Source organism: Pelobates fuscus, chromosome 2 (assembly GCF_036172605.1).
Source record: "Pelobates fuscus isolate aPelFus1 chromosome 2, aPelFus1.pri, whole genome shotgun sequence".
NCBI lineage: Eukaryota > Metazoa > Chordata > Amphibia > Anura > Pelobatidae > Pelobates > Pelobates fuscus.
The window spans coordinates 193,316,678-193,336,909 of record NC_086318.1 but is presented as its reverse complement, the minus strand read 5'-3'; the positions used below and the strand labels follow the sequence as shown (position 1 = coordinate 193,336,909).

The 20,232-nt window shown below is 42.0% G+C and overlaps 1 protein-coding gene across 3 annotated transcripts in view; it reads right to left on the bottom strand.

Moving 5' to 3' along the window:
* DOP1A (DOP1 leucine zipper like protein A) overlaps positions 1-20,232 on the bottom strand; it is an 88,758-nt gene that overhangs the window by 11,339 nt on the left and 57,187 nt on the right. For all 3 annotated transcript variants that reach the window (XM_063443033.1, XM_063443035.1, XM_063443034.1), the window contains 8 exons: positions 16,784-16,918; positions 16,457-16,512; positions 15,455-15,559; positions 12,514-12,580; positions 10,752-10,896; positions 10,553-10,635; positions 9,809-9,918; positions 9,547-9,696 (listed from right to left, as the gene is read on the bottom strand). In XM_063443033.1, the coding sequence (XP_063299103.1) occupies positions 9,547-9,696; positions 9,809-9,918; positions 10,553-10,635; positions 10,752-10,896; positions 12,514-12,580; positions 15,455-15,559; positions 16,457-16,512; positions 16,784-16,918 (851 nt within the window). The remainder of the gene's footprint in view (positions 1-9,546; positions 9,697-9,808; positions 9,919-10,552; positions 10,636-10,751; positions 10,897-12,513; positions 12,581-15,454; positions 15,560-16,456; positions 16,513-16,783; positions 16,919-20,232) is intronic.

The window sequence follows — 20,232 nt, the reverse complement described above, 5'->3', positions numbered from 1 at the left end:
CCTTACTCTTTACCTTTTCTACACTTCCTGTACTATTATACTATCCACTCCCATTCCTCTTAATAGAGAAGTGATTGGTCACACACTTCTCACCTCGCTCCAATCCGTGTCTACCACCCCGGGTAGGCGGATTCAGTGACTAGTCTACGTTTTGGGAAGACGCACTTGAGAAAGACCCACGATTCTCAGGTGGCAGTCGAGCATTGTAGACGTTCCGGTTCAATTTTCCTTATCTTTCCCTATATCTGGGACGCTGGTGTAGGGGAGAAGGGATCATGGGGCAGGATTTAAGTAAGCCCAGTAAGGGCTGGTTAGCATGTGATTTAGTTGATGACAGAGAGGGTGAGGAGATGGTTAAAGGTGTTGAAAAGATTGCAAAAGTTTGTAAAATAGCTGTGCCGACATGTGGTAGATTACAACCAGAAAGTTGGCGTAGATTGTTGATGGAAAAGAAAGGCAAGCTTGCAAATTATGATTTATTAAAAACAGCTGAAGCATGGTACAGAGTAGCAAAGGCTATTCAGCAAGAAGGTTGGGTTGAAGAAGAAATAATTCACAAGGGTGTGAAAATGTTTGTGTATCATAATAATTGTGTTGCTGGGGCTCTTCCTCAGCCAGCGCCCCAAAATGGCGCCCGGGGGATGTCTATCCCAAAGATCCAGTCAGTAATGGGAGATTGCCAGCTGATTAATCCTCCCAATCCCCATCCCGTCACCTCTCCCGTTTGCCCGGTCCTAAATTCTGATGGATCCTACTTTTCCCCTTCTCCCTCCCTAACATTCCCATCATCCTCATCCATCCCCAAGCCACCTTCTGAGTCTAATGCTAACATCTCATCTGCCATTCCTTCCTCACACTTTGTCTCCGTAGATAATCCTACCCTCCCATCTGCATCTGCCCAGTTAACTAACCCCTCCTCTCCTGCCACTGTCAATCTTGCTGATCCCACTCCGGCTCCTCCTCCTTCAGGCACCTTTACTGACTCTTCCCCACCCTCTCCCTCGCCCGCCCCGACCACAGCCCAGTTTCCCACCCCCTCTGCTAATCCCTCCCCAACCTCACTGCCCACTCCAGGTTCCGCCCCAACTCCCACCCAAATGGCCTGGCCATACCCCTTCCCATACCCCTATCCTCACTGGCCATACCCCTTTCCCCAAGTCACTCCCCAGGTTCCGGTCATGCCCAGTCCGGTTCAGTCTGCCCCGGATGTGCCCACATCCAACATGGCCGCCACGTCTTCCCTTAACCCCAATGCAACTTCCTTCCCCGCCTCCAATATGGCGGCCCCCAGCCATTCAGCACCCCTGATGCCGGTGCTTCCCGGTGATTACCGGTCCCAAGGTTATGACCCAATGGCAACTCCCGCCTCCGGAGCTCCCTCCTATCCCCCGGCCCTGTCTCCTCAGGTGTTCCCCTCACGCAGAAGGTCCCAGATAATAGAGCTAGATGAGGAAGAGGATGACAGGCTGTCCCAGGGTTCAATGGAGGCTGCGAGAGCCCACCGTTCTATTGAAGATCCCTTCGGCCATCAGGGTCGGGGAGAACAGGCCCCTCCTAAATATGTCGCTTTTAACCCCACACAAGCTAGTGCTTTAATGAAATCTCTCCCTGACCCAGAGAAACAGCCTATGCCTTTTTACCGAGGGATAGTTCAGATACAAAAGACTTATTCCGCCGCCTGGCGTGACCTACTGAGCATTTGTGCTATTAAAGCAGGGGATGCATATTGGCCCAGCATGGCCCGCCACCTCAGTACAGATCTGCTTACAAGTGATGTTGATTATCCCTCCGGAGTAACCTTTTGCAATCAATTGAGAGATTGGGCTAAGGATAAACTTGCAGATCAAGCTGCTGGCCTTACTGATGTTGTGCAAGACAAAGGAGAATCAGTGGAAAGGTTTCATGCAAGATTATATCAAATGTTTACAGATTTGGGATTTGATCTCACTGACAAAATTCATTCACAAATGCTATCAGGTGCGTTTGTCCAAGGTGTTAAAGATTCCATACGCAAGGGAATCATTGCTGCGCGCCCTGAATACAAGGTTGTTCCCCTAGATACGTTACTCCTAGTTGCTAGAGGTTTGGAATCTGCCCAAACCCCCAGAAGACCCAATTCAGCTCCTCTCATGGTGGCCCGTGCCACCCCCATCACCCCTGGCACCAAGGGTGTCAAGTTAGAGGACGTAACATGTTTTAATTGTGGGGCTAAGGGACACTACAGAAGTGACTGTCCAGAACCCAAAAGGGAACCGGGGGAGCCCAAAAAGTTTCCTACAGGGGAGCCCAAAAAGTTTCCCAAGCCTGCCCCGGCCCCTAAGACCATGAAAACGGTTCCAATTGTTGAGGAACCAGATGATGATTAGGAAATTGGCAAACCTGTGTCATTAACCCCTGTCATGGCAGTGTCTACAGGGGATAAGGGGGGGGGGCCACTTGCCACAGTGATTTTACCCATTGAAGGCCAACCTACCACATTTCTTATCGACACAGGCGCAGCCCGAAGTGTTCTCAGAGAACAAGACCTGCCAGACCCATCTTTCTTGTCAAGTATTGATGTCTCCTGTGTTGGAGTGGATGGCCAACCGAGACACAGTCCTCTAACAACCCCTCTGCGGGTTGGCACAAGCTTACTTGCTCGTTTTGTAGTTTCCTCCACATGCCCAATTAACCTGTTAGGCGCTGACGTCCTTTCACGCCTGCAGGCGTCTATAACCTTCACTCCAGATGGACAGGTAGAAATGTCTACACCTCTATCTGTTTCTGACACTTCAGCCCTGTGCTCCTTACCTTTGATGCTGCAATTAGATATACCCAATGAGCAAGCAGCAGAACCTAGGTCCAATTTCCCAGATGAGTTAAAAACTCAGGTGCCTGCTAAGTTATGGTCCTCAGGCCCAGAGGATATAGGTCATCTAAATGTCCCACCTGTGGTGGTTAAGCTTATCCCAGGAGCTAAGTTACCAAGGAAACCACAATATCCTCTAAAACCAGCACAGGCTGCAGCCATTTCTATTCACATCAAAGCGCTCCTGGAAAAGGGTGCTTTAGTGGAGTGTAAATCAGAATGTAATACTCCATTATTTCCTGTGAAGAAGAAGACTCTAAAAGGTGAGCCAGTAAAGTACAGGATGGTTCAGGATCTCCGTGCGGTCAATGAAGCCACTGTCCTGGACACCCCTCTTGTACCAAACCCCCATACCCTGCTCTCTGGCGTCCCACCTTCTGCAAAGTATTTCACAGTCATTGATCTAGCTAATGCCTTTTTCAGTGTTCCACTAGATCCATCCTGTCAATACCTGTTCGCTTTCACCCATGAAATGCAACAATATACATGGACTGTCATGCCCCAAGGGGCACAAAATTCTCCAAGTCAATTTGCCAAAGCCATGTGTACTATTCTTGACCCATGGCAAGCTGAACACCCAGAAGTTGTTTTACTCCAGTATGTGGATGATTTGTTGCTCTGTGGAGATGATATACCCACTACTGAAAAATGTTCAATTAGTCTGCTTTGCTATTTGGCAGAACAAGGATGTAAAGCTTCGCTTCTCAAGCTGCAATTCTGTCAACCCTCTGTGATTTTCCTTGGACATTGCCTATCTCAAGGTACCAGACATCTCACTCGGGACCGAGTCAAAACAATTCTGGACATTCAACCCCCAAGGACTTCAAAATCTCTTCATGCCTTCTTAGGCCTCATTTCCTACTGCAGAGCATGGATCCCAGAGGCCTCTCTGCTTATGCAACCTCTCTACGATGCACTCAAGTCAGATCCATTCGGCCTGACCAACGAAGCTCTGGACAATTTCAAATCTCTTAAACGTGCCATTGTCTCTGCTCCTGCCTTGGGCCTACCAGACTATACCAAGCCTTTCAAATTATTTGTCTCTGAGAGACTAGGTCATGCTACAGGAGTTCTTACCCAAACTAATGACTTAAAAGGCCGCCAGAGGCCTATTGGATACTTTTCATGCCAACTGGACATTGTGGCTAGAGGGACCCCTTCCTGCCTTAGGGCTGTTTTTGCTGCAAGAGAACTTATTGAAAGAACTTCAGACCTGGTCCTTGGCCACCCGTTGGTTGTTTTGGCCCCTCATGACATCTCTGCCATTATCAACCAAGTCCAGCTCAAGCACGTGTCTCCCGCTAGACACCTACGTCTGCAATGTCATCTTCTTCTGCCTGACAACATTTCTATACAAAGGTGTCAAGTTCTTAACCCATCCACTCTTCTTCCACTCCCTGAGGGGGGTATCTACTATGGGTTTGTCACAGATGAAACCTACATTTACCTTCTCTGTGGATGTATCAAGAAAATGCATCCACATTTAACTTTTCACGAGGACAAGACACCTCTCTGTGAAGGTCCAGATTACGCCTTCTGTACCATGTGGTACAAGCCAGACATTACTCCTGAACCTTGCTATGAAGATGAGCTCTACCACTGGTTTGAAGTAAAGCTCACTGCCCAAGATTTCTATTGTGACTCGGAAGGCAACAGCATGGTCCTGATCCAACTGCCCCCAGAACTCAATTACCTATACCATCATTGGGATACTGCTATTCCACATATTCCTGTTACCAAGTTAAAGACAAGATCATGGAATGACCTGGGGCCCATGGCAAAATTATGGGCCACCATGGATGAATCACAACTACAGGAAAATGGCATTGCCAAATACCCAGCAACTGACCTTCTTGAAGCATGGCCACGACATTTCCTGGAAAAAGAATTTAAAGACCTAGTTATAACAAATGACTATGACCCAGAAACTCCTCATGACTGTTTCGAACAGATGAAAATGGAAACAGTACACTTACCAACTGTGCATGAGAATCCATTACCGGATCCGGATTTTACTCTGTTTGTGGACGGTTCAAGGTATGCTGATGAAGAAGGAAAATACCATACAGGATATGCCGTAACCACAACAGGGGAAGTTCTCAAGTCATCACCTCTACCGCCAGCAATGTCTGCGCAAGAAGCTGAATTGCAAGCCCTGACTTCAGCATGCAAGATTTCCAAGGGAAAGCGTGCCAACATCTATACAGATTCAAGATATGCTCTGGGTGTGGCACATGACTTCGGCCTCATTTGGAAGACAAGAGGATTTCTTACCACTGCCGGTACACCAGTCAAACACAGCTCTGCAATCAAGGAACTAATGGATGCCCTCCTACTCCCTGAAGAAGTGGCCGTTTTGAAAGTAAAGGCACATGGGAAATTGGATTCAGATGAAGCAAAGGGCAACCATTTGGCCGATCAGGCTGCTAAGCAAGCAGCCAGAGATTTGCAGGAAGTGGATGAAGAAGTGTCCGGTCAAGAAGAAGAAGTTCCTATCTTTACCTTACAAACTCTTCCTACTGACCTAAGAATTCTACGAGAACAACAAGCTATAATTACCCCTGAAGAAATCCAGAAATGGAAGAAGAAAGGAGCTGTCCTAAAGGACGGAATTTACTACAACAATTCTAAATTTTGCCTTCCAAGAAACTTATACCCAGCAGTTGTCCAATGGGCCCATGGGCCTGCACATCTGTCAAAAGACCTAATGGCCGCCCTCATTCAAAAATATTATGAAGCACCTGGAATCACAACCCTGATCAACAGCTTCTGCAGGGCCTGTGTCATTTGTGCAAAATGTAATCCAGGAAGACCAATCAAGGTGCCTGCAAAGCACCTAGCAAAATCCATGTACCCATTCCAGAGAATTCAAATTGATCATATCCAAATGCCCAAGAGTGGGTCTCATGAATATGCACTAGTAATGGTGGATATGTTCTCAGGCTGGCCAGAAGCCTACCCTGTAGCCAATATCACTGCAAAAACAACCGCAAGACGCCTACTTACAGACATTGTATGTAGATTTGGACTTCCAGAAGTCATTGAAAGTGATCAAGGCCCAGCCTTTACAGCAACAGTGACTAAAGAAATTTGGACTGCTCTGGGAGTGACCCTAGCCTTCCACACCCCTTACCACCCACAAAGTAGTGGTAAAGTAGAGCGCATGAATGGCACTCTAAAAGCCAGAATGTTAAAAATGTCACAAGAAACAAAAATGCCCTGGCCAGAAAGTCTGTCAATAGCTTTGTTCAGCGTTAGGCACACACCTAGAAGGAAACACTCGTTATCCCCATATGAAATTCTATTTGGGACAGCACCCAGGCTAGGTTGTTATTATCCACAGCAGTTACAGCTTCAATCAGATGTTTTAGTAGACTATGTAACTGAACTTGCAAGTGCCTTGAACAAAATACATGCCCAAGTTTTCTCTTCAATTCCAGATCCTGATCTGAACACAGGTACCCATAACCTGCTTCCCGGAGATTGGGTTCTGGTTAAGAAGTTCGTGCGGAAAAGCACCCTGGAACCAAGATTTGACGGGCCATTCCAAGTTCTCCTGATCACCGCAACTTCCGTCAAATTGGCCGGCAGGCCACATTGGATCCACGCTTCCCACTGCAAGAAGTCTCCTGCCCCAGAGGAAGCAGATACCGCACAACCATGTACCTCTGGTACATTGTCTCCTTAATTAGTTTAATTAAGGCCCAGCAAGTAGCCATCACTAAAGATGCTAGTGGGTACACCTTCTGGTATAATTCATCATGTACCCGTGTGGCTACCTATACCTTTGATTATTGTGACATCGTAGAATGCCCATTCACTACAACACAAATCCAGAATATCTATAGAGATATCCCTCATGTAAAAGATCCATATGTTTGTGTAGTTGACAAACAATGGGGGCATAATTGTGGCCATTGGGGGGCGGCGGGATGGAATGCCGGACCTTCCTGGGGCTACAAGCCAAAAAGTGCCTTATCTAAAGTAGATGATCATGGTAGGTCCCTCCTTCAAAGAATGACTCTGAGAAAGCCTGGAGGAGGCACACCAATGAAATTAATTCTTAATGTTGAGCATCCAAGCCCAACAGATGCAGACCAGTATGTATTGGGAATGTACTGGAAAAAGGGTTCCTATACTAAATTAGGGCATTTCTACCTTAAAGATATGTGTAATTCCCCTGAGTGGCAAGGAGCTACTCATATGGTCACAAACCCATTAAAACCACACATCCAGTCCTTTAAGGACATGATGGCCATTGCTAACCCCACCTTTGAAGATACTATGGCCGCTGAAACAGGTTTTAATGATGTTAACCTATGGTTAGAATGGATGAAATATAATGCCAACAAACATAACCGAACCGCATGCTATGTGTGTGGTGGTGCCCGGCCTCATCTGGGCACTGTACCTTTAACCCTGCCAGTAGATGAAGAAAATTGCATTTTAAGTCTTTTTGCCTACCAATATAATTTCAACAGGTCTCAATGTCAAGCATGGACAGCGGAGTATCCTCTTATAGCCAAAAATGTAAGACCTCCTCATGGTGTTACCGTATATAAAGGTAATTACACTTGCTATGTCAAACATGATGGGATTGGTAAATTTGTGGGTAACTTTCCCGCAGGTTATTGTACTACATATAGAACTGTTCCTGTACGTTTGCTGCAGCAGCACACTAGGTCACTGGGAGATATTTACTGGTTGTGTGGGGATTTACAGTTAAGATCCAGAATGGACACAGAGTGGTGGGGGGAGTGTACATTGGCCAAGGCCATTATGCCTATACACATTATTTCTGACACACACACCAACACCCATGAGTCCAGCCACACTAAGGCCAAGCGTGAAGCCCCAGTAAAAGGAAGTTTTGACCCTCACATTTACATTGATGCCATTGGGGTGCCTAGGGGGGTACCCAATGAATTTAAAGCAAGAGATGAAGTTGCTGCAGGATTTGAATCAATTTTTACCATAGTTACTGCAAACAAGAACTTAAATTGGATAAACTACATTTATTACAATCAACAGCGTTTCGTTAATTACACCAGAGATGCCCTCCAGGGATTAGCCGAACAATTGCAGGCAACATCCCAAATGGCCTTCCAAAATAGAATAGCCCTGGATATGATCCTAGCCGAAAAAGGAGGGGTATGTAAAATTTTGCCCGACACCATGACATGTTGTACCTACATCCCAGAAAACACAGGTCCTAATGGTAAAGTTACATTAGCCATAGCAAAATTAAATGACCTCTCAGAAGAATTAAAAAGGAATTCCGGGATAAAAGATCCCTGGGACAGATGGTTTGGTTGGATGACGGGTTGGAAAAAGGCTTTAATGCATATTGGTATGGCAATACTAATTTCTTTTTTTATCTTTGCTCTTCTCTTTTGTTGTGTCTTCCCCTGCCTGAGGAAAGCTCTCACGAAGACTATTGACCAAGCGGCACCCACTTTCACACTACTTGATGTTGATGACCAAGATTTCCAGGATCTCAACTCACCCTGTTTGCCGCTGCAATCCATCCCTTTTGATGATAAAGTGCGAGAGTTCTAGGAAGGGACCACCTTAGGGACAGCATCTGTCAGTGAATGGTAAAGGCCCCATGTGGAGAAGTGGTGGGTTAGCTGCCATGGGATACCCTTGGGTGTGAAGCGTTCGAGAGCCATACTGACGGATGGTTAGCCTATTAGGGTCAGATCTAGGGACAGCCTTGCACTTTGCATTAACATCTAGCTAGCAGCCACGGGGTTTCTGTGCCTTTGGGTTAACACGTCTTCTGGTATTAACAAATAAAGTTTTTATCTCTTAGAATCTAACATTTCATAGGGGGGACTGATGTAGAATTATTAAAAAAATCTTATTGTATTTATATTGAATTGCTGCTCTAACTCTGTATTAACCTGATACTGTGACAAATCCTCCATTTTGTCCTCATAACCTGACTTCTTCATATGAAAACTACATTACATGACAGTATTTCTCAGCACATCTAATACAATAGACAAGGACTGTATTCTCCATAAGGATATGACTAACCCAGGAACTGTTGAATTTCCCCTAACTCGCAACATAGTATAATTTAAAGGCCATGAGAACACAGTAGTAATGAAATGTTCTATTCATAAGAGACCTTGCACCTAACCACGAGATTTGACATCACCGACCGAGTAAAATGACGCTCAAGACCCCTTGTCCCCCACCCGTGTCCGAAAAAGTACCACCTCTTGGTGGGTGGACACGGAACTAACCACTTAGCTTTTGATCCAATTAATTATATTGATAGGTGGACACTAACCCAGACACTTAACAATTAATCCAATTAATGATGTTTATTCACTGATATCTTGATAATCAATGATGACGAAAATGTCTCTTAAAAGGGCCTGCGCGCCCGCTTTTTCTCCACTTGCCAATAAATTTCCTCGAAGTTATTTTAACCTGAACTCCGTGTGTCAGACTGAATTACTTCAGCGTATATACGCAATTCAATTCTCTTTAATTTGGACAGGAACAGATAGACACTTAAACATTTTGGTTTACTGAAAAAGTACCATAACAACTGGCACCATAACAACTGTATTTAGATGGAGTTGTCTTGGTGCCTGGACTGTTCCCTTACGGCCATTAAAGCAAATAAGGACCTTTTACCACATTCTATGCAACTCATCGTAAAATTAAGAGACGAGTCTTACTGACTAACACAGGAGGCATCCATCTGAAAGAAGTTGTGATCCATAAACAGGTCAAATGCTTCCTTCTTCCACGTCCGCCGTGTATACTGGTAGCCACTGAGACTGCTCAGTAACTGCACACAGGCACGGTAGCTAGGTGCATTATGGGCACTGCAACAATAAAAGCGTAGTGGGAACAGTATTATACTTCTCAAATTGATATGTACAGATACACCAGCAATGTAGCAATATACATAGTATAGAGGAATAATATTAAAATTACCTGTGGTTACGAAGATAGGGGACTACATAGTGCATAATATTCACCAATAAAGGGATAACTCTCTCCTTCTCATCACTGTAGAACACCATGTCCAACAAATGGGCCAGAACCTGAACAGCAACAAAAGAAATCCCAAAGCTATTAATTCACAAGAATGGTATCACGTTTATGGATTATTGCTTATATAATTATCCTCCACTTCCCACCGATTAAAAAAATAACATCAGTACTGGATGTCATTTCATTCAAACATTTGTTCAAATTCAGCGTAATAGCTCTACATGTGAAGGCTCTATGACACATTTGTTTGTGTCAAGTCACCAGCCAGGCCAGGCGCACTTATTACCAATCTACCGTCCACCTGTACAACCACAGTAAACTGGGGTTATTTTATATTGCAAACATCTGAAAATTAATAATAGAACCGCTACTCTATAATATGCGTAGGGCTCACAAATGCATTGGATTTTAAGATTAGAGAATAATTTAAAAAGTAACAAATTTCCCTTTTTCACATTGCCTCTGAATTGGTTTTCTAGAAAAGATCTCAAATATAAATGCTTGTCAATGACTTAATACAATAAGTGCTACCCCATTGCGCCATTTGACTCGTTCACATTTGATAAAACACAAATATTTCAGACTAAAAAGAACACTCTGATAAAGTCAGAAACAGGTGGTTTAGAAATACATAAATTTTCCCAGCCACTCCTGTCGTAGCAGACAAAACACTAAGTTTCTTACCTCGGCAAGCAGTGTCAAGGCATGCACACTGTAAACTGAAGGAGTAATATTGGAGATTTCCATGGCTGGAGCGAGCATAATATCTACAAAATTAAAGACATAGCACTTTGTTAATGGATCATACATAAGAGTATGTGTATTTGATGACTTTATAAAACAATTCCGTTTACACAAGTGATTAGATCAAGGCATAAGGTACCTTCAACATTGGACTCTTGTATTTGCCCATCTACAGTTAATTTGGGGGACGGTTTGACTTCTAGATTTCTCCTCAACCATGTAGTCTGTTCCAAGGATGAACCTGCAACTGCGCCAATGGAATCAACTATCTTATGAGTGACATCCTAAAATTATGAAAGGAACAAGCAAGACAACATTGTTTCACACACTTAGAATGTTATCGAATGACAAACCTTGACAAAAAGTTTATATACATGGCTGGTTAGTTTCTAGCCCTGGCCATGGTATTCAAACACTTTTATTATATGCTAACATACTTTAATGAGAGTAATATTTTTCATCCAGAAAGATGGCACGCCGTAACACATTGTTAATATCTCATATTTCTGAAATGGAAGAAATATGAGATAAAGAGCAAACTAGACTATTGAATTAAGGAGTATTTAAAATAAATGTTACACACTGTAAAAAGAAAAACACACATAGGAGTGGGATTATTATCTTCACAACCTCCTCACCACCAAACCAAAAAGAGAAAAAGAGCATTCATAAAACACCACGCGCTACACAAATCCTAAGTTATCTAAACATAAATAGCATCCAATAAAAATATGATACACTTTCTTTCCCAGAATATAGCCGCTAAAATTTAAACAGTCCAGGGTTCTGTGCAGCAATTCCTGCTTTTAGCATCCTCCACTTAGCTATCATTAGGAAATGTGTGTAGATTTCTATGTGAAAAAAAGCTCAACCAGGATAACCCTTTATAGTGTAGTACTTATTGTATAAGTCATAAAACAATTAAATCCCCCCCCTCCCCCCCCAACGAGGGTACTCACGAACAAGGTGCCTTCACACCAGCACTGATAAGATTAGATGCAAACACAAATATACTAAATTGATAATCCTATGAATTAAAAAGCTGCTAAATCTATGTCTTTATTTAATCCGCATTGTATAAGGCACACAAATTTTAAATATCCTATGTACTTCTTGCTGTCTTAAAATGTTTCACTTCCTCTTAGGATAGGTGCTATTGTTTCTAACCCTTTTACCATAAGTCACCATGGTTCTAGATTAGCACAGTCACAACGTTGTAACTTTGGGAACCTTATCGGATGCCGTACCTTCGGTACATGGTGCAACTGAAAGTGGTGGTGTGCACAGCGGTATTTTTACATTAATTAAAGGAAGACAGCAGAGAGGACTCGGAGATGCATTAAAATGGACTAAAGGTTTATACGTGAACTTATCAGAGCCATGTGAAGGTACCTTGTCTGAGTTCCCTACTTTGTTTATTTACAATAAATACTACATTATAAGGGTTATCCGGTTACGCTTTTTTCCAGATAGAAATATACACAAATGTTACACACTACTTGCATTTATTTTTGGGGAAAGAGCTTGGCAGTGAGAGAGAAAAAAAAATGGTAGTGGTGGGAACTATAATGTGATCAATTAACATTTTTCTAGTTGTGCCATTGTTGGGTATTCTCTGTATGCATTTAACACCTCTACATATGAAGCAGGCATTATAACAGTACATAAATAATTTCAGAGAACCATTAAATTAGTCAATGTTTTTTTTTTTATCTTCGCGTCTTTCACATGTATCCAGACAGAAATGGGCATATTGGTCTATGTAAAATACATATGCCTATATAATGGTTCTAAAATATCCATCTTATAGAAATAATTGTGGGTGTAAAATTGTGGCCAAACCCCTATGAAAGTCTCAATAATTCAGCAAGCCATGACTGCACTAATTAATATATCCTTACCTGGAGATCCCTCTGGTCCTTCTTGTTTTCCAAAGTAGGGTTGTTCATGATAAACTCATTGAGAACACTAGAAAAGACAGTGAGTGGAAAATCAAATCAGACTATATAAAGTGTCATGGCGTAAATCATTGCTTTGTTAGTGCGAGATGATGAAAACATTGGCTGATTATTTAGTAGCCAACATGCATAAGCAACTTTAGCTATTTTACAAGTGTGGCAACATTTAACGGTCATATAAAATCCATGTATCACTCTGATCTGCCAGTAGAGGAGACACATCCCACTGAAAAGCCTATGAATTTAGGGCATCAAGGAGTGGTAGTTAAGTTTAAATATGCTGGCAGCCAGTTCACTGCATAATGTCAAGTGATGCCAATAAGGGTGAAATAGGAAACAGACGGATAAAATATGCTTAATCTCTAATGAAGGGATATTCAGCTATTGTCAGTAAGTAGTTAGGGATTCAAATCTGTTTCTTACAGGGTAATTCACTCAAGTGAGAATTACCGGAAAATCAAAGTGTGTTTAGGCTAAAATACCGGTAGTCAATTTAGAAAAAAATTTAAATTAAATTCTGTGTTCAGTTTGGCTATTTTGGCCTTTGATTTGAAATTCACTTTGAATTCCCAGCAATTCTTGCTTTAATGAATAACCATGTTAGTCCATGCATTTAAACATTCCAGGCTTCCTGGCAATGGAATAAAGATGATGTTTATATTTTACCTAAAACAACAAAACATTCTAAATAATGTATATGCATGATGCAGTAATCTGAAACTATGGACTATGTATAATTAGAGAAAAATCATAGAAAAGTTACCCAATTATTCATTAAAATGCTCCATCAAACCTGGGCATTTCAGGATTACAGTTCCCTCTCTAGCTGCATAATAAATGTATGAATGTTAACCTTAAAGTGACGTCGCACTTGGAATATAAATAATTTATATTAATACATTTTGTCTAATGTAATGTGCACATTTATTATGGATTAGTTTATATATATATATATATATATATATACACATACACATACATATACAGTTGCAAGAAAAAGTATGTGAACCCTTTGGAATGATATGGATTCCTGCACAAATTGGTTATCTGATCATCTTCTAAGTCACAACAATAGACAATCACAGTCTGCTTAAACTAATAACACACAAAGAATGAAATGTTGCCATGTTTTTATTGAACACACCATGTAAACATTCACAGTGCAGGTGGAAAAAGTATGTGAACCCCTAGATTAATGACATCTCCAAGAGCTAATTGGAGTGAGATGTCAGCCAACTGCAGTCCAATCAATGAGATGAGATTGGAGGTGTTGGTTACAGCTGCCCTGCCCTATAAAAAACACACACCAGTTCTGGTTTGCTTTACACAAGAAGCATTGCCTGATGTGAATGATGCCTCGCACAAAAGTGCTCTCAGAAGACCTACGATTAAGAATTGTTGACTTGCATGAAGCTGGAAAGGGTTATAAAATACCTCCAAAAGCCTTGCTGTTCAACAGTCCACGGTAAGACAAATTGTCTATAAATTGAGAAAGTTCAGCACTGCTGCTACTCTCCCTAGGAGTGGCCGTCCTGTAAAGATGACTGCAAGAGCACAGCGCAGACTGCTCAATGAGGTGAAGAAGAATCCTAGAGTGTCAGCTAAAGACTTACAAAAGTCACTGGCAAATGCTAACATCCCTGTTAGCGAATCTACAATACGTAAAACACTAAACAAGAATGGATTTCATGGGAGGATACCACAGAGGAAGCCACTGCTGTCCAAACAAAACATTGCTGCACGTTTACAGTTTGCACAAGAGCACCTGGATGTTCCACAGCAGTACTGGCAAAATATTCTGTGGAAAGATGAAACCAAAGTTGAGTTGTTTGGAAGAATGTGTGGCGAAAAAGAGGCACAGCACACCAACATCAAAACCTCATCCCAACTGTGAAGTATGGTGGTGGGGGCATCATGGTTTGGGGCTGCTTTGCTGCGTCAGGGCCTGGACGGATTGCTATCATCGAAGGAAAAATTAATTCCCAAGTTTATCAAGACATTTTGCAGGAGGAGAACTCAAGGCCATCTGTCTACCAGCTGAAGCTCAACAGAAGATGGGTATTGCATCAGGACAATGACCCAAAGCATAGAAGTAACTCAACAACAGAATGGCTTAAACAGAAGAAAATACACCTTCTGAAGTGGCCCAGTCCTGACCTCAATCCAATTGAGATGCTGTGGCATGACCTCAAGAAAGCGATTCACACCAGACATCCCAAGAATATTGCTGAACTGAAACAGTTCTGTAAAGAGGAATGGTCAAGAATTACTCCTGACCGTTGTGAACGTTTGGTTGAAGTTATTGCTGCCAAAGGAGGTTCAACCAGTTATTAAATCAAAGGGTGCACATACTTTTTCCACCTGCACTGTGAATGTTTACATGGTGTGTTCAATAAAAACATGGCAACATTTCATTCTTTGTGTGTTATTAGTTTAAGCAGACTGTGATTGTCTATTGTTGTGACTTAGATGATGATCAAATCACATTTTATGACCAATTTGTGCAGAAATCCATATCATTCCAAAGGGTTCACATACTTTTTCTTGCCACTGTATATATATATATATATTTGTAATATTGTTACTCCAAGATATTGGATCCTGGCAGAACAATATCATTTATATAGTTTATTTGTTCAGTATTTTAAGACAATAGATTTTAAATGCAACCCGAGTGCTATATTTCTGCCTGAAGATAATATGTAATTTACAGATCATCTGTCAATCAAATGAGCTGGAGATCAACCACTGCAAGACCACCTTGTTCTAGCTTAAAATTACATTTTCATGTAATAAAGAAACAGAAAGAGAGATTCCTCACTTAAGTTCCATACTTCCAGAATATGAGCTCTCACTACATGAAAAGAACAAAGCATTTTAGTACCCTAGTAATAAGAACTGTCCTGGTGCTGGAAGATTGAGCTGGTTTGAGTCTTTCAGTAGGACAAGTAGTGATCCCCAGCTATCTACGAGATTGGACACCGGAACCCTGCCAAAGATAATAACAAATTAGAACAGACAAGCACAACAATCCTAAGAGAAATCATTCAAAATTAACTAGGCAAGATTTTAATTCCTTTATTTCTTTAAGGAACAATTTGGTTTTATGATTTAATTAGAGAAAAATGAATAAAGCTACATTTCTCAAATATTGAAATAAACAATTATTTTTATGACTATTTAGTTTACACAAGTGTACATAGACTAATCTGTTCAATGGAGAACCCACGTTCCGGGTAATGGATTATAAGAACCTATGTAGTACCGTGCGAACATAATCTAGGTGATAAAGTTTATTAAGAAACAACACTGAGTTTGCGAAGAATGCATTTTCGATCTAAACTAGAATCTCGCTAATAGGAAATGAATTGCGTAGTTGAATTCCTGTTTCACGTTGAATCAATAAAATAATGTTATTATTTTCTGCAAACTCTTGTCTTTTTCCACACTTTCTTAAGAAAAAGGAAGCGGAAGTTGGAAACTTAAACTTCATCTGAAATAAAGACAGCTGGGTGTCCTGTTTTAGGTTCTTAAAGGGTTACTACAACCAAAAGACTTTTTTTTTTTAATAAAATAATTTTTGGTTAGAGCGATTCTTACTTAGGCGGGCCCCTCTCCCCCAAAAACAAAAATACTGTCCAAAGCCACCCTTATCCTCCTAACCAGAAGAATTGTTCTACATTTGTCCAAGAAGCATCATGCTACCATTTGACTAAGCAAAATAGGAAAAATTATATTTTACAATATTTGGTGGAAGATATTTGGTTTAAAACAAAAGTGATTTCTGGATCTGGTGATCTGTTATAAACACACCTCAGTATTTATGGGAAAAGAGGTAAAGATGAAGAATGGAACTACATAGCAATCTGTTTAAAATTATACTTACCGCTGAACATACGCATAAAAGAACTGTAACATGCACACTTCAAGGGAAAGGTGCTTCTAAAATGTAACAAAACAAATGCTGTTCAGTTGCAAAATAAGATAACACAGTATATGCCATTTTAACAGTTCTGCACCACTTTTAATATCACACTTTGATAAATCCCCATCTCTGGAAATGAAAGTGTTGGCAAGTCTACAACATTTTCACACACCAGACAATTAACTGGCAGATATTCTTATATTAAAAGGAATCTATTGTATTTACCTAAACTATGTATTGAAAAGACTGCAAATACATTGAGAATAAAAAATACATTAAACAGCATACCTTGTCCTTGGCTATGGCAGGTGGCTGCTTCAATACCTCTTTCACGGTCTGTATTACCGTTTCTGTCCTCATCACGCTAATAGAGCGAACTAATTCTACCAGCAAAAGCTGCTCGTCACTGGCTGCTGGGATAACCTGCATAAAAAAATTTATAAATAAAGATGAACAGGAGTCTCAGTGGATAGGGTGTCCACTACCAATGTATTATAACATTACCTGGGTTGAAATTTACAACTAGCACAAACACAAGGCCCCTGGCAACAGAAGTACAGGCGATACTCGAAAAATTAGAATATCGTGCAAAAGTTCATTTATTTCAGTAATGCAACATAAAACGGGAAACTCATATATGAGATAGACGCATTACATGCAAAGCAAGATAGTTCAAGTTGTGATTTGTCATAAGTGCGATGATTATGGCTTACAGCTCATAAAAACTTAAAATCCACAATCTCAGTAAATTAGAATATTACATGCAATCAATAAAACAAGGAGTGTACATAGAACAATATCGGACCTCTGAAAAGTATAAGCATGCATATGGACTCAGTACTAGGTTTGGGCCCCCTTTGCAGCAATTACTGCCTCAAGGCAGTGTGGCATGGAAGCTATCAGCCTGTGGCACTGCTGAGGTGTTATGGAAGACCAGGATGCTTCAATAGTGGCCTTCAGGTCTTCTGCATTGTTCGGTCTCATATCTCTCATCTTTCTCTTGGCAATGCCCCATAGATTCTCTATGGGGTTCAGGTCAGGCGAGTTTGCTGGCCAATCAAGCACAGTAATCCCATGGTCATTGAACCAGGCTTTGGTGCTTTTGGCAGTGTGGGCAGGGGTCAAGTCCTGTTGGAAAATGAAGTCAGCATCCCCATTAAGCTAGTCTTGCGGAAGGAAGCATTAAGTGCTCCAAAATCTCCTGGTAGATGGCTGCGTTGACCCTGGACTTAATGAAGCACAGTGGACTGTGACAAAGTGCCCTTCCCCACTTGGTCCTGGAGAGGCCTGCTTGCCAGCCTCTTACCCTGTGATTATGGCCCTTTAAAAACAGTATATGGGCATATGAAGACTTTTTTGTGACAATGTCCTTTTAAAACTGTGTCCCCAGACTGTTAAACTACTTTGTGCATGTCATTTTCCGATTTGGTTTGGTAAATGGGGCTTACCGAACCAATAACTGACCAGGCGGACCACACAGAAGTGAAAGTGTGCGGCTAATTTACGTCCCAGGCTGGCGGTTAACCGCAGGTTAATTGCCGACCGCTGGGTAGCCTCCGTTCGTGCAGTTGAACACGTGGCGGCGGCCATCTTTATTTAGTCGAACGCAGTCAGCGGTGTGTGCCGTCTAATTCATGGAACTAAAACTGGCTACAAAACGGCACGAACACCGCTAAAGTTTTACCTTCCCTGGAACTAATGCATTCGACAATTCGAACGCTGTTCTACAGTTTATTCGACAATTCGAATGGTTGTCGTTCGTCTGTTTGAACTGACTTTAAAGGGACCCTATAGTCACCAGAACAACTACAGCTTATTGAACTGGTTCTGGTGAGTAGAATCATTACCTTTGGCTTATTGCTGCAAACACTGTCTTTTCAGAGAAAATGCAGTGTTTACATTACAGCCTAGTGATAACTCCACTGGCCACTCATCAGATGGCTGTTCGAGATCCTTCCTGGGTCATGGCTGCCTAAAATGCATCCAAACATTCAGTGTCTCCTCCCTCTGCATACAGACACTGAACTTTCCTCATAGAGATTCATTGATTCAATTCATCTCTATGAGGAGATGCTGATTGGCCAGGGCTGTGTTTGAATTGTGCTGGCTCTGCCCCTGATCTGCCTCTTTGTCAGTCTCAGCCCATCCTATGGAGAAGCACTGTGATTGGATCAGGCTACCATTTGTTTTTCTGAGTCTAACAGCATGCAGAGTTACAGCTTCTGGCTTGAATACAGTAAGACTTTTACTAGATTTATGGAGGCATGAGAGACCCAGGGGGGCTAGATAGTGGTTTTATCACTATAGGGTCAAGAATACATGTTTGTGTTCCTGACCCTATAGTGATCCTTTAACATGGGAAATAGACCGGCCGCACAGCCTGATTCTCTGGAACTGTTTTGGGCAGGAAAGCATGCTTGCGGTCGGTCATAAAGGACTTCCAGTTAACTTTTTAACCACTGGAGGGAATGGTCTGATTTTATGCTTGTATTGTATTTGAAGTATGCCGATTAATAATATGTAAATAATATGTAAATATGTATGGAGATTGTATGTATATTTTGTGAGTTATGAATATTGTATGAAACTGTATTTGGGGAGGATTTTGCTGGAATGAATGGGAGTGTTTAACTGTATTGTACGTGTTTGATTGGCTGTACCACAAAACCATGTGGGTGGTAACATTGTGCAAAAAGTTGCATATAAGTGCCAATAAACCATCAGACTGCTGAGTTCCTGTTTTGACCCTCAACATAGAGCCTCGTCTCATGATTGGGGGGGAAAGGCTGCATTTACACTGGGGGATTGCTATACACTGTATACTCCCTTGGCTATAATCATTAAGCTCTTTTAAGAGCTTGTTCCTGCTTCACTCTCTGAAGGAAGAGAGGTTCGGTCTGCAGTGTCTGTAGAAGTGCTTGGAGCCCTCGGGAAGCACTAGGAGCATCCATCAACGGAGGTACTCGGTTGGAGTACTAGGAGCTCCGTTACATGGACCAACACCAGCAGATGACATGGCTCCCCAAATCAACACAGACTGTGGAAACTTCACACTGTACTTCAAGCATTTTGCAGTGTGTGCCTCTCCATTCTTCCTCAAGACTCTGGGTCCTTGGTTTCCAAATGAGATGCAAATGTTGCTCTCATCAGAAAAGAGGACTTTGGACAACTGAGCAACAGTTTTTCTTTAGCCCAGGTAAGACGCTTCTGAGGTTGTTTGTTGTTCAGGAGCGGCTTGACAAGAGGAATACGACATCTGAAGCCCATGTCCAGGATCCATCTGTGTGTGGTGGCTCTTGATGCACTGACTCCAGCCTCAGTCCAGTCCTTGTGAAAGTCTCCAACACATTTGAATGCCCTTTTCCTGACAATCCTCTCCAGGCTGCGGTCATCCCTGCTGCTTGTGCACCTTTTTCTTGCACATAACTTTCTATTAATGTGCTTTGATACAGCACTTTGGTAACTTCCTTCTCAATTACCTTTTGAGGCTTTCCCTCCTTATGGGGGGTGTCAATGATGGTTTTCTGCACAACTGACAGGTCAGCAGTCTTCCCCATGATTGTGATTCCTACTGAACCAGACTGAGAGACCATTTAAAGGCTCAGAAACCCTTTGCAGGTGTTATGGGTTACTTAGCTGATTAGAGTGGGACACTGTGAGCCTAGAATATTGCACCTTTTCACAATATTCTAATTTACGGAGATTGTGGATTTGGGGTTTTCAGGAGCTGTAAGCCA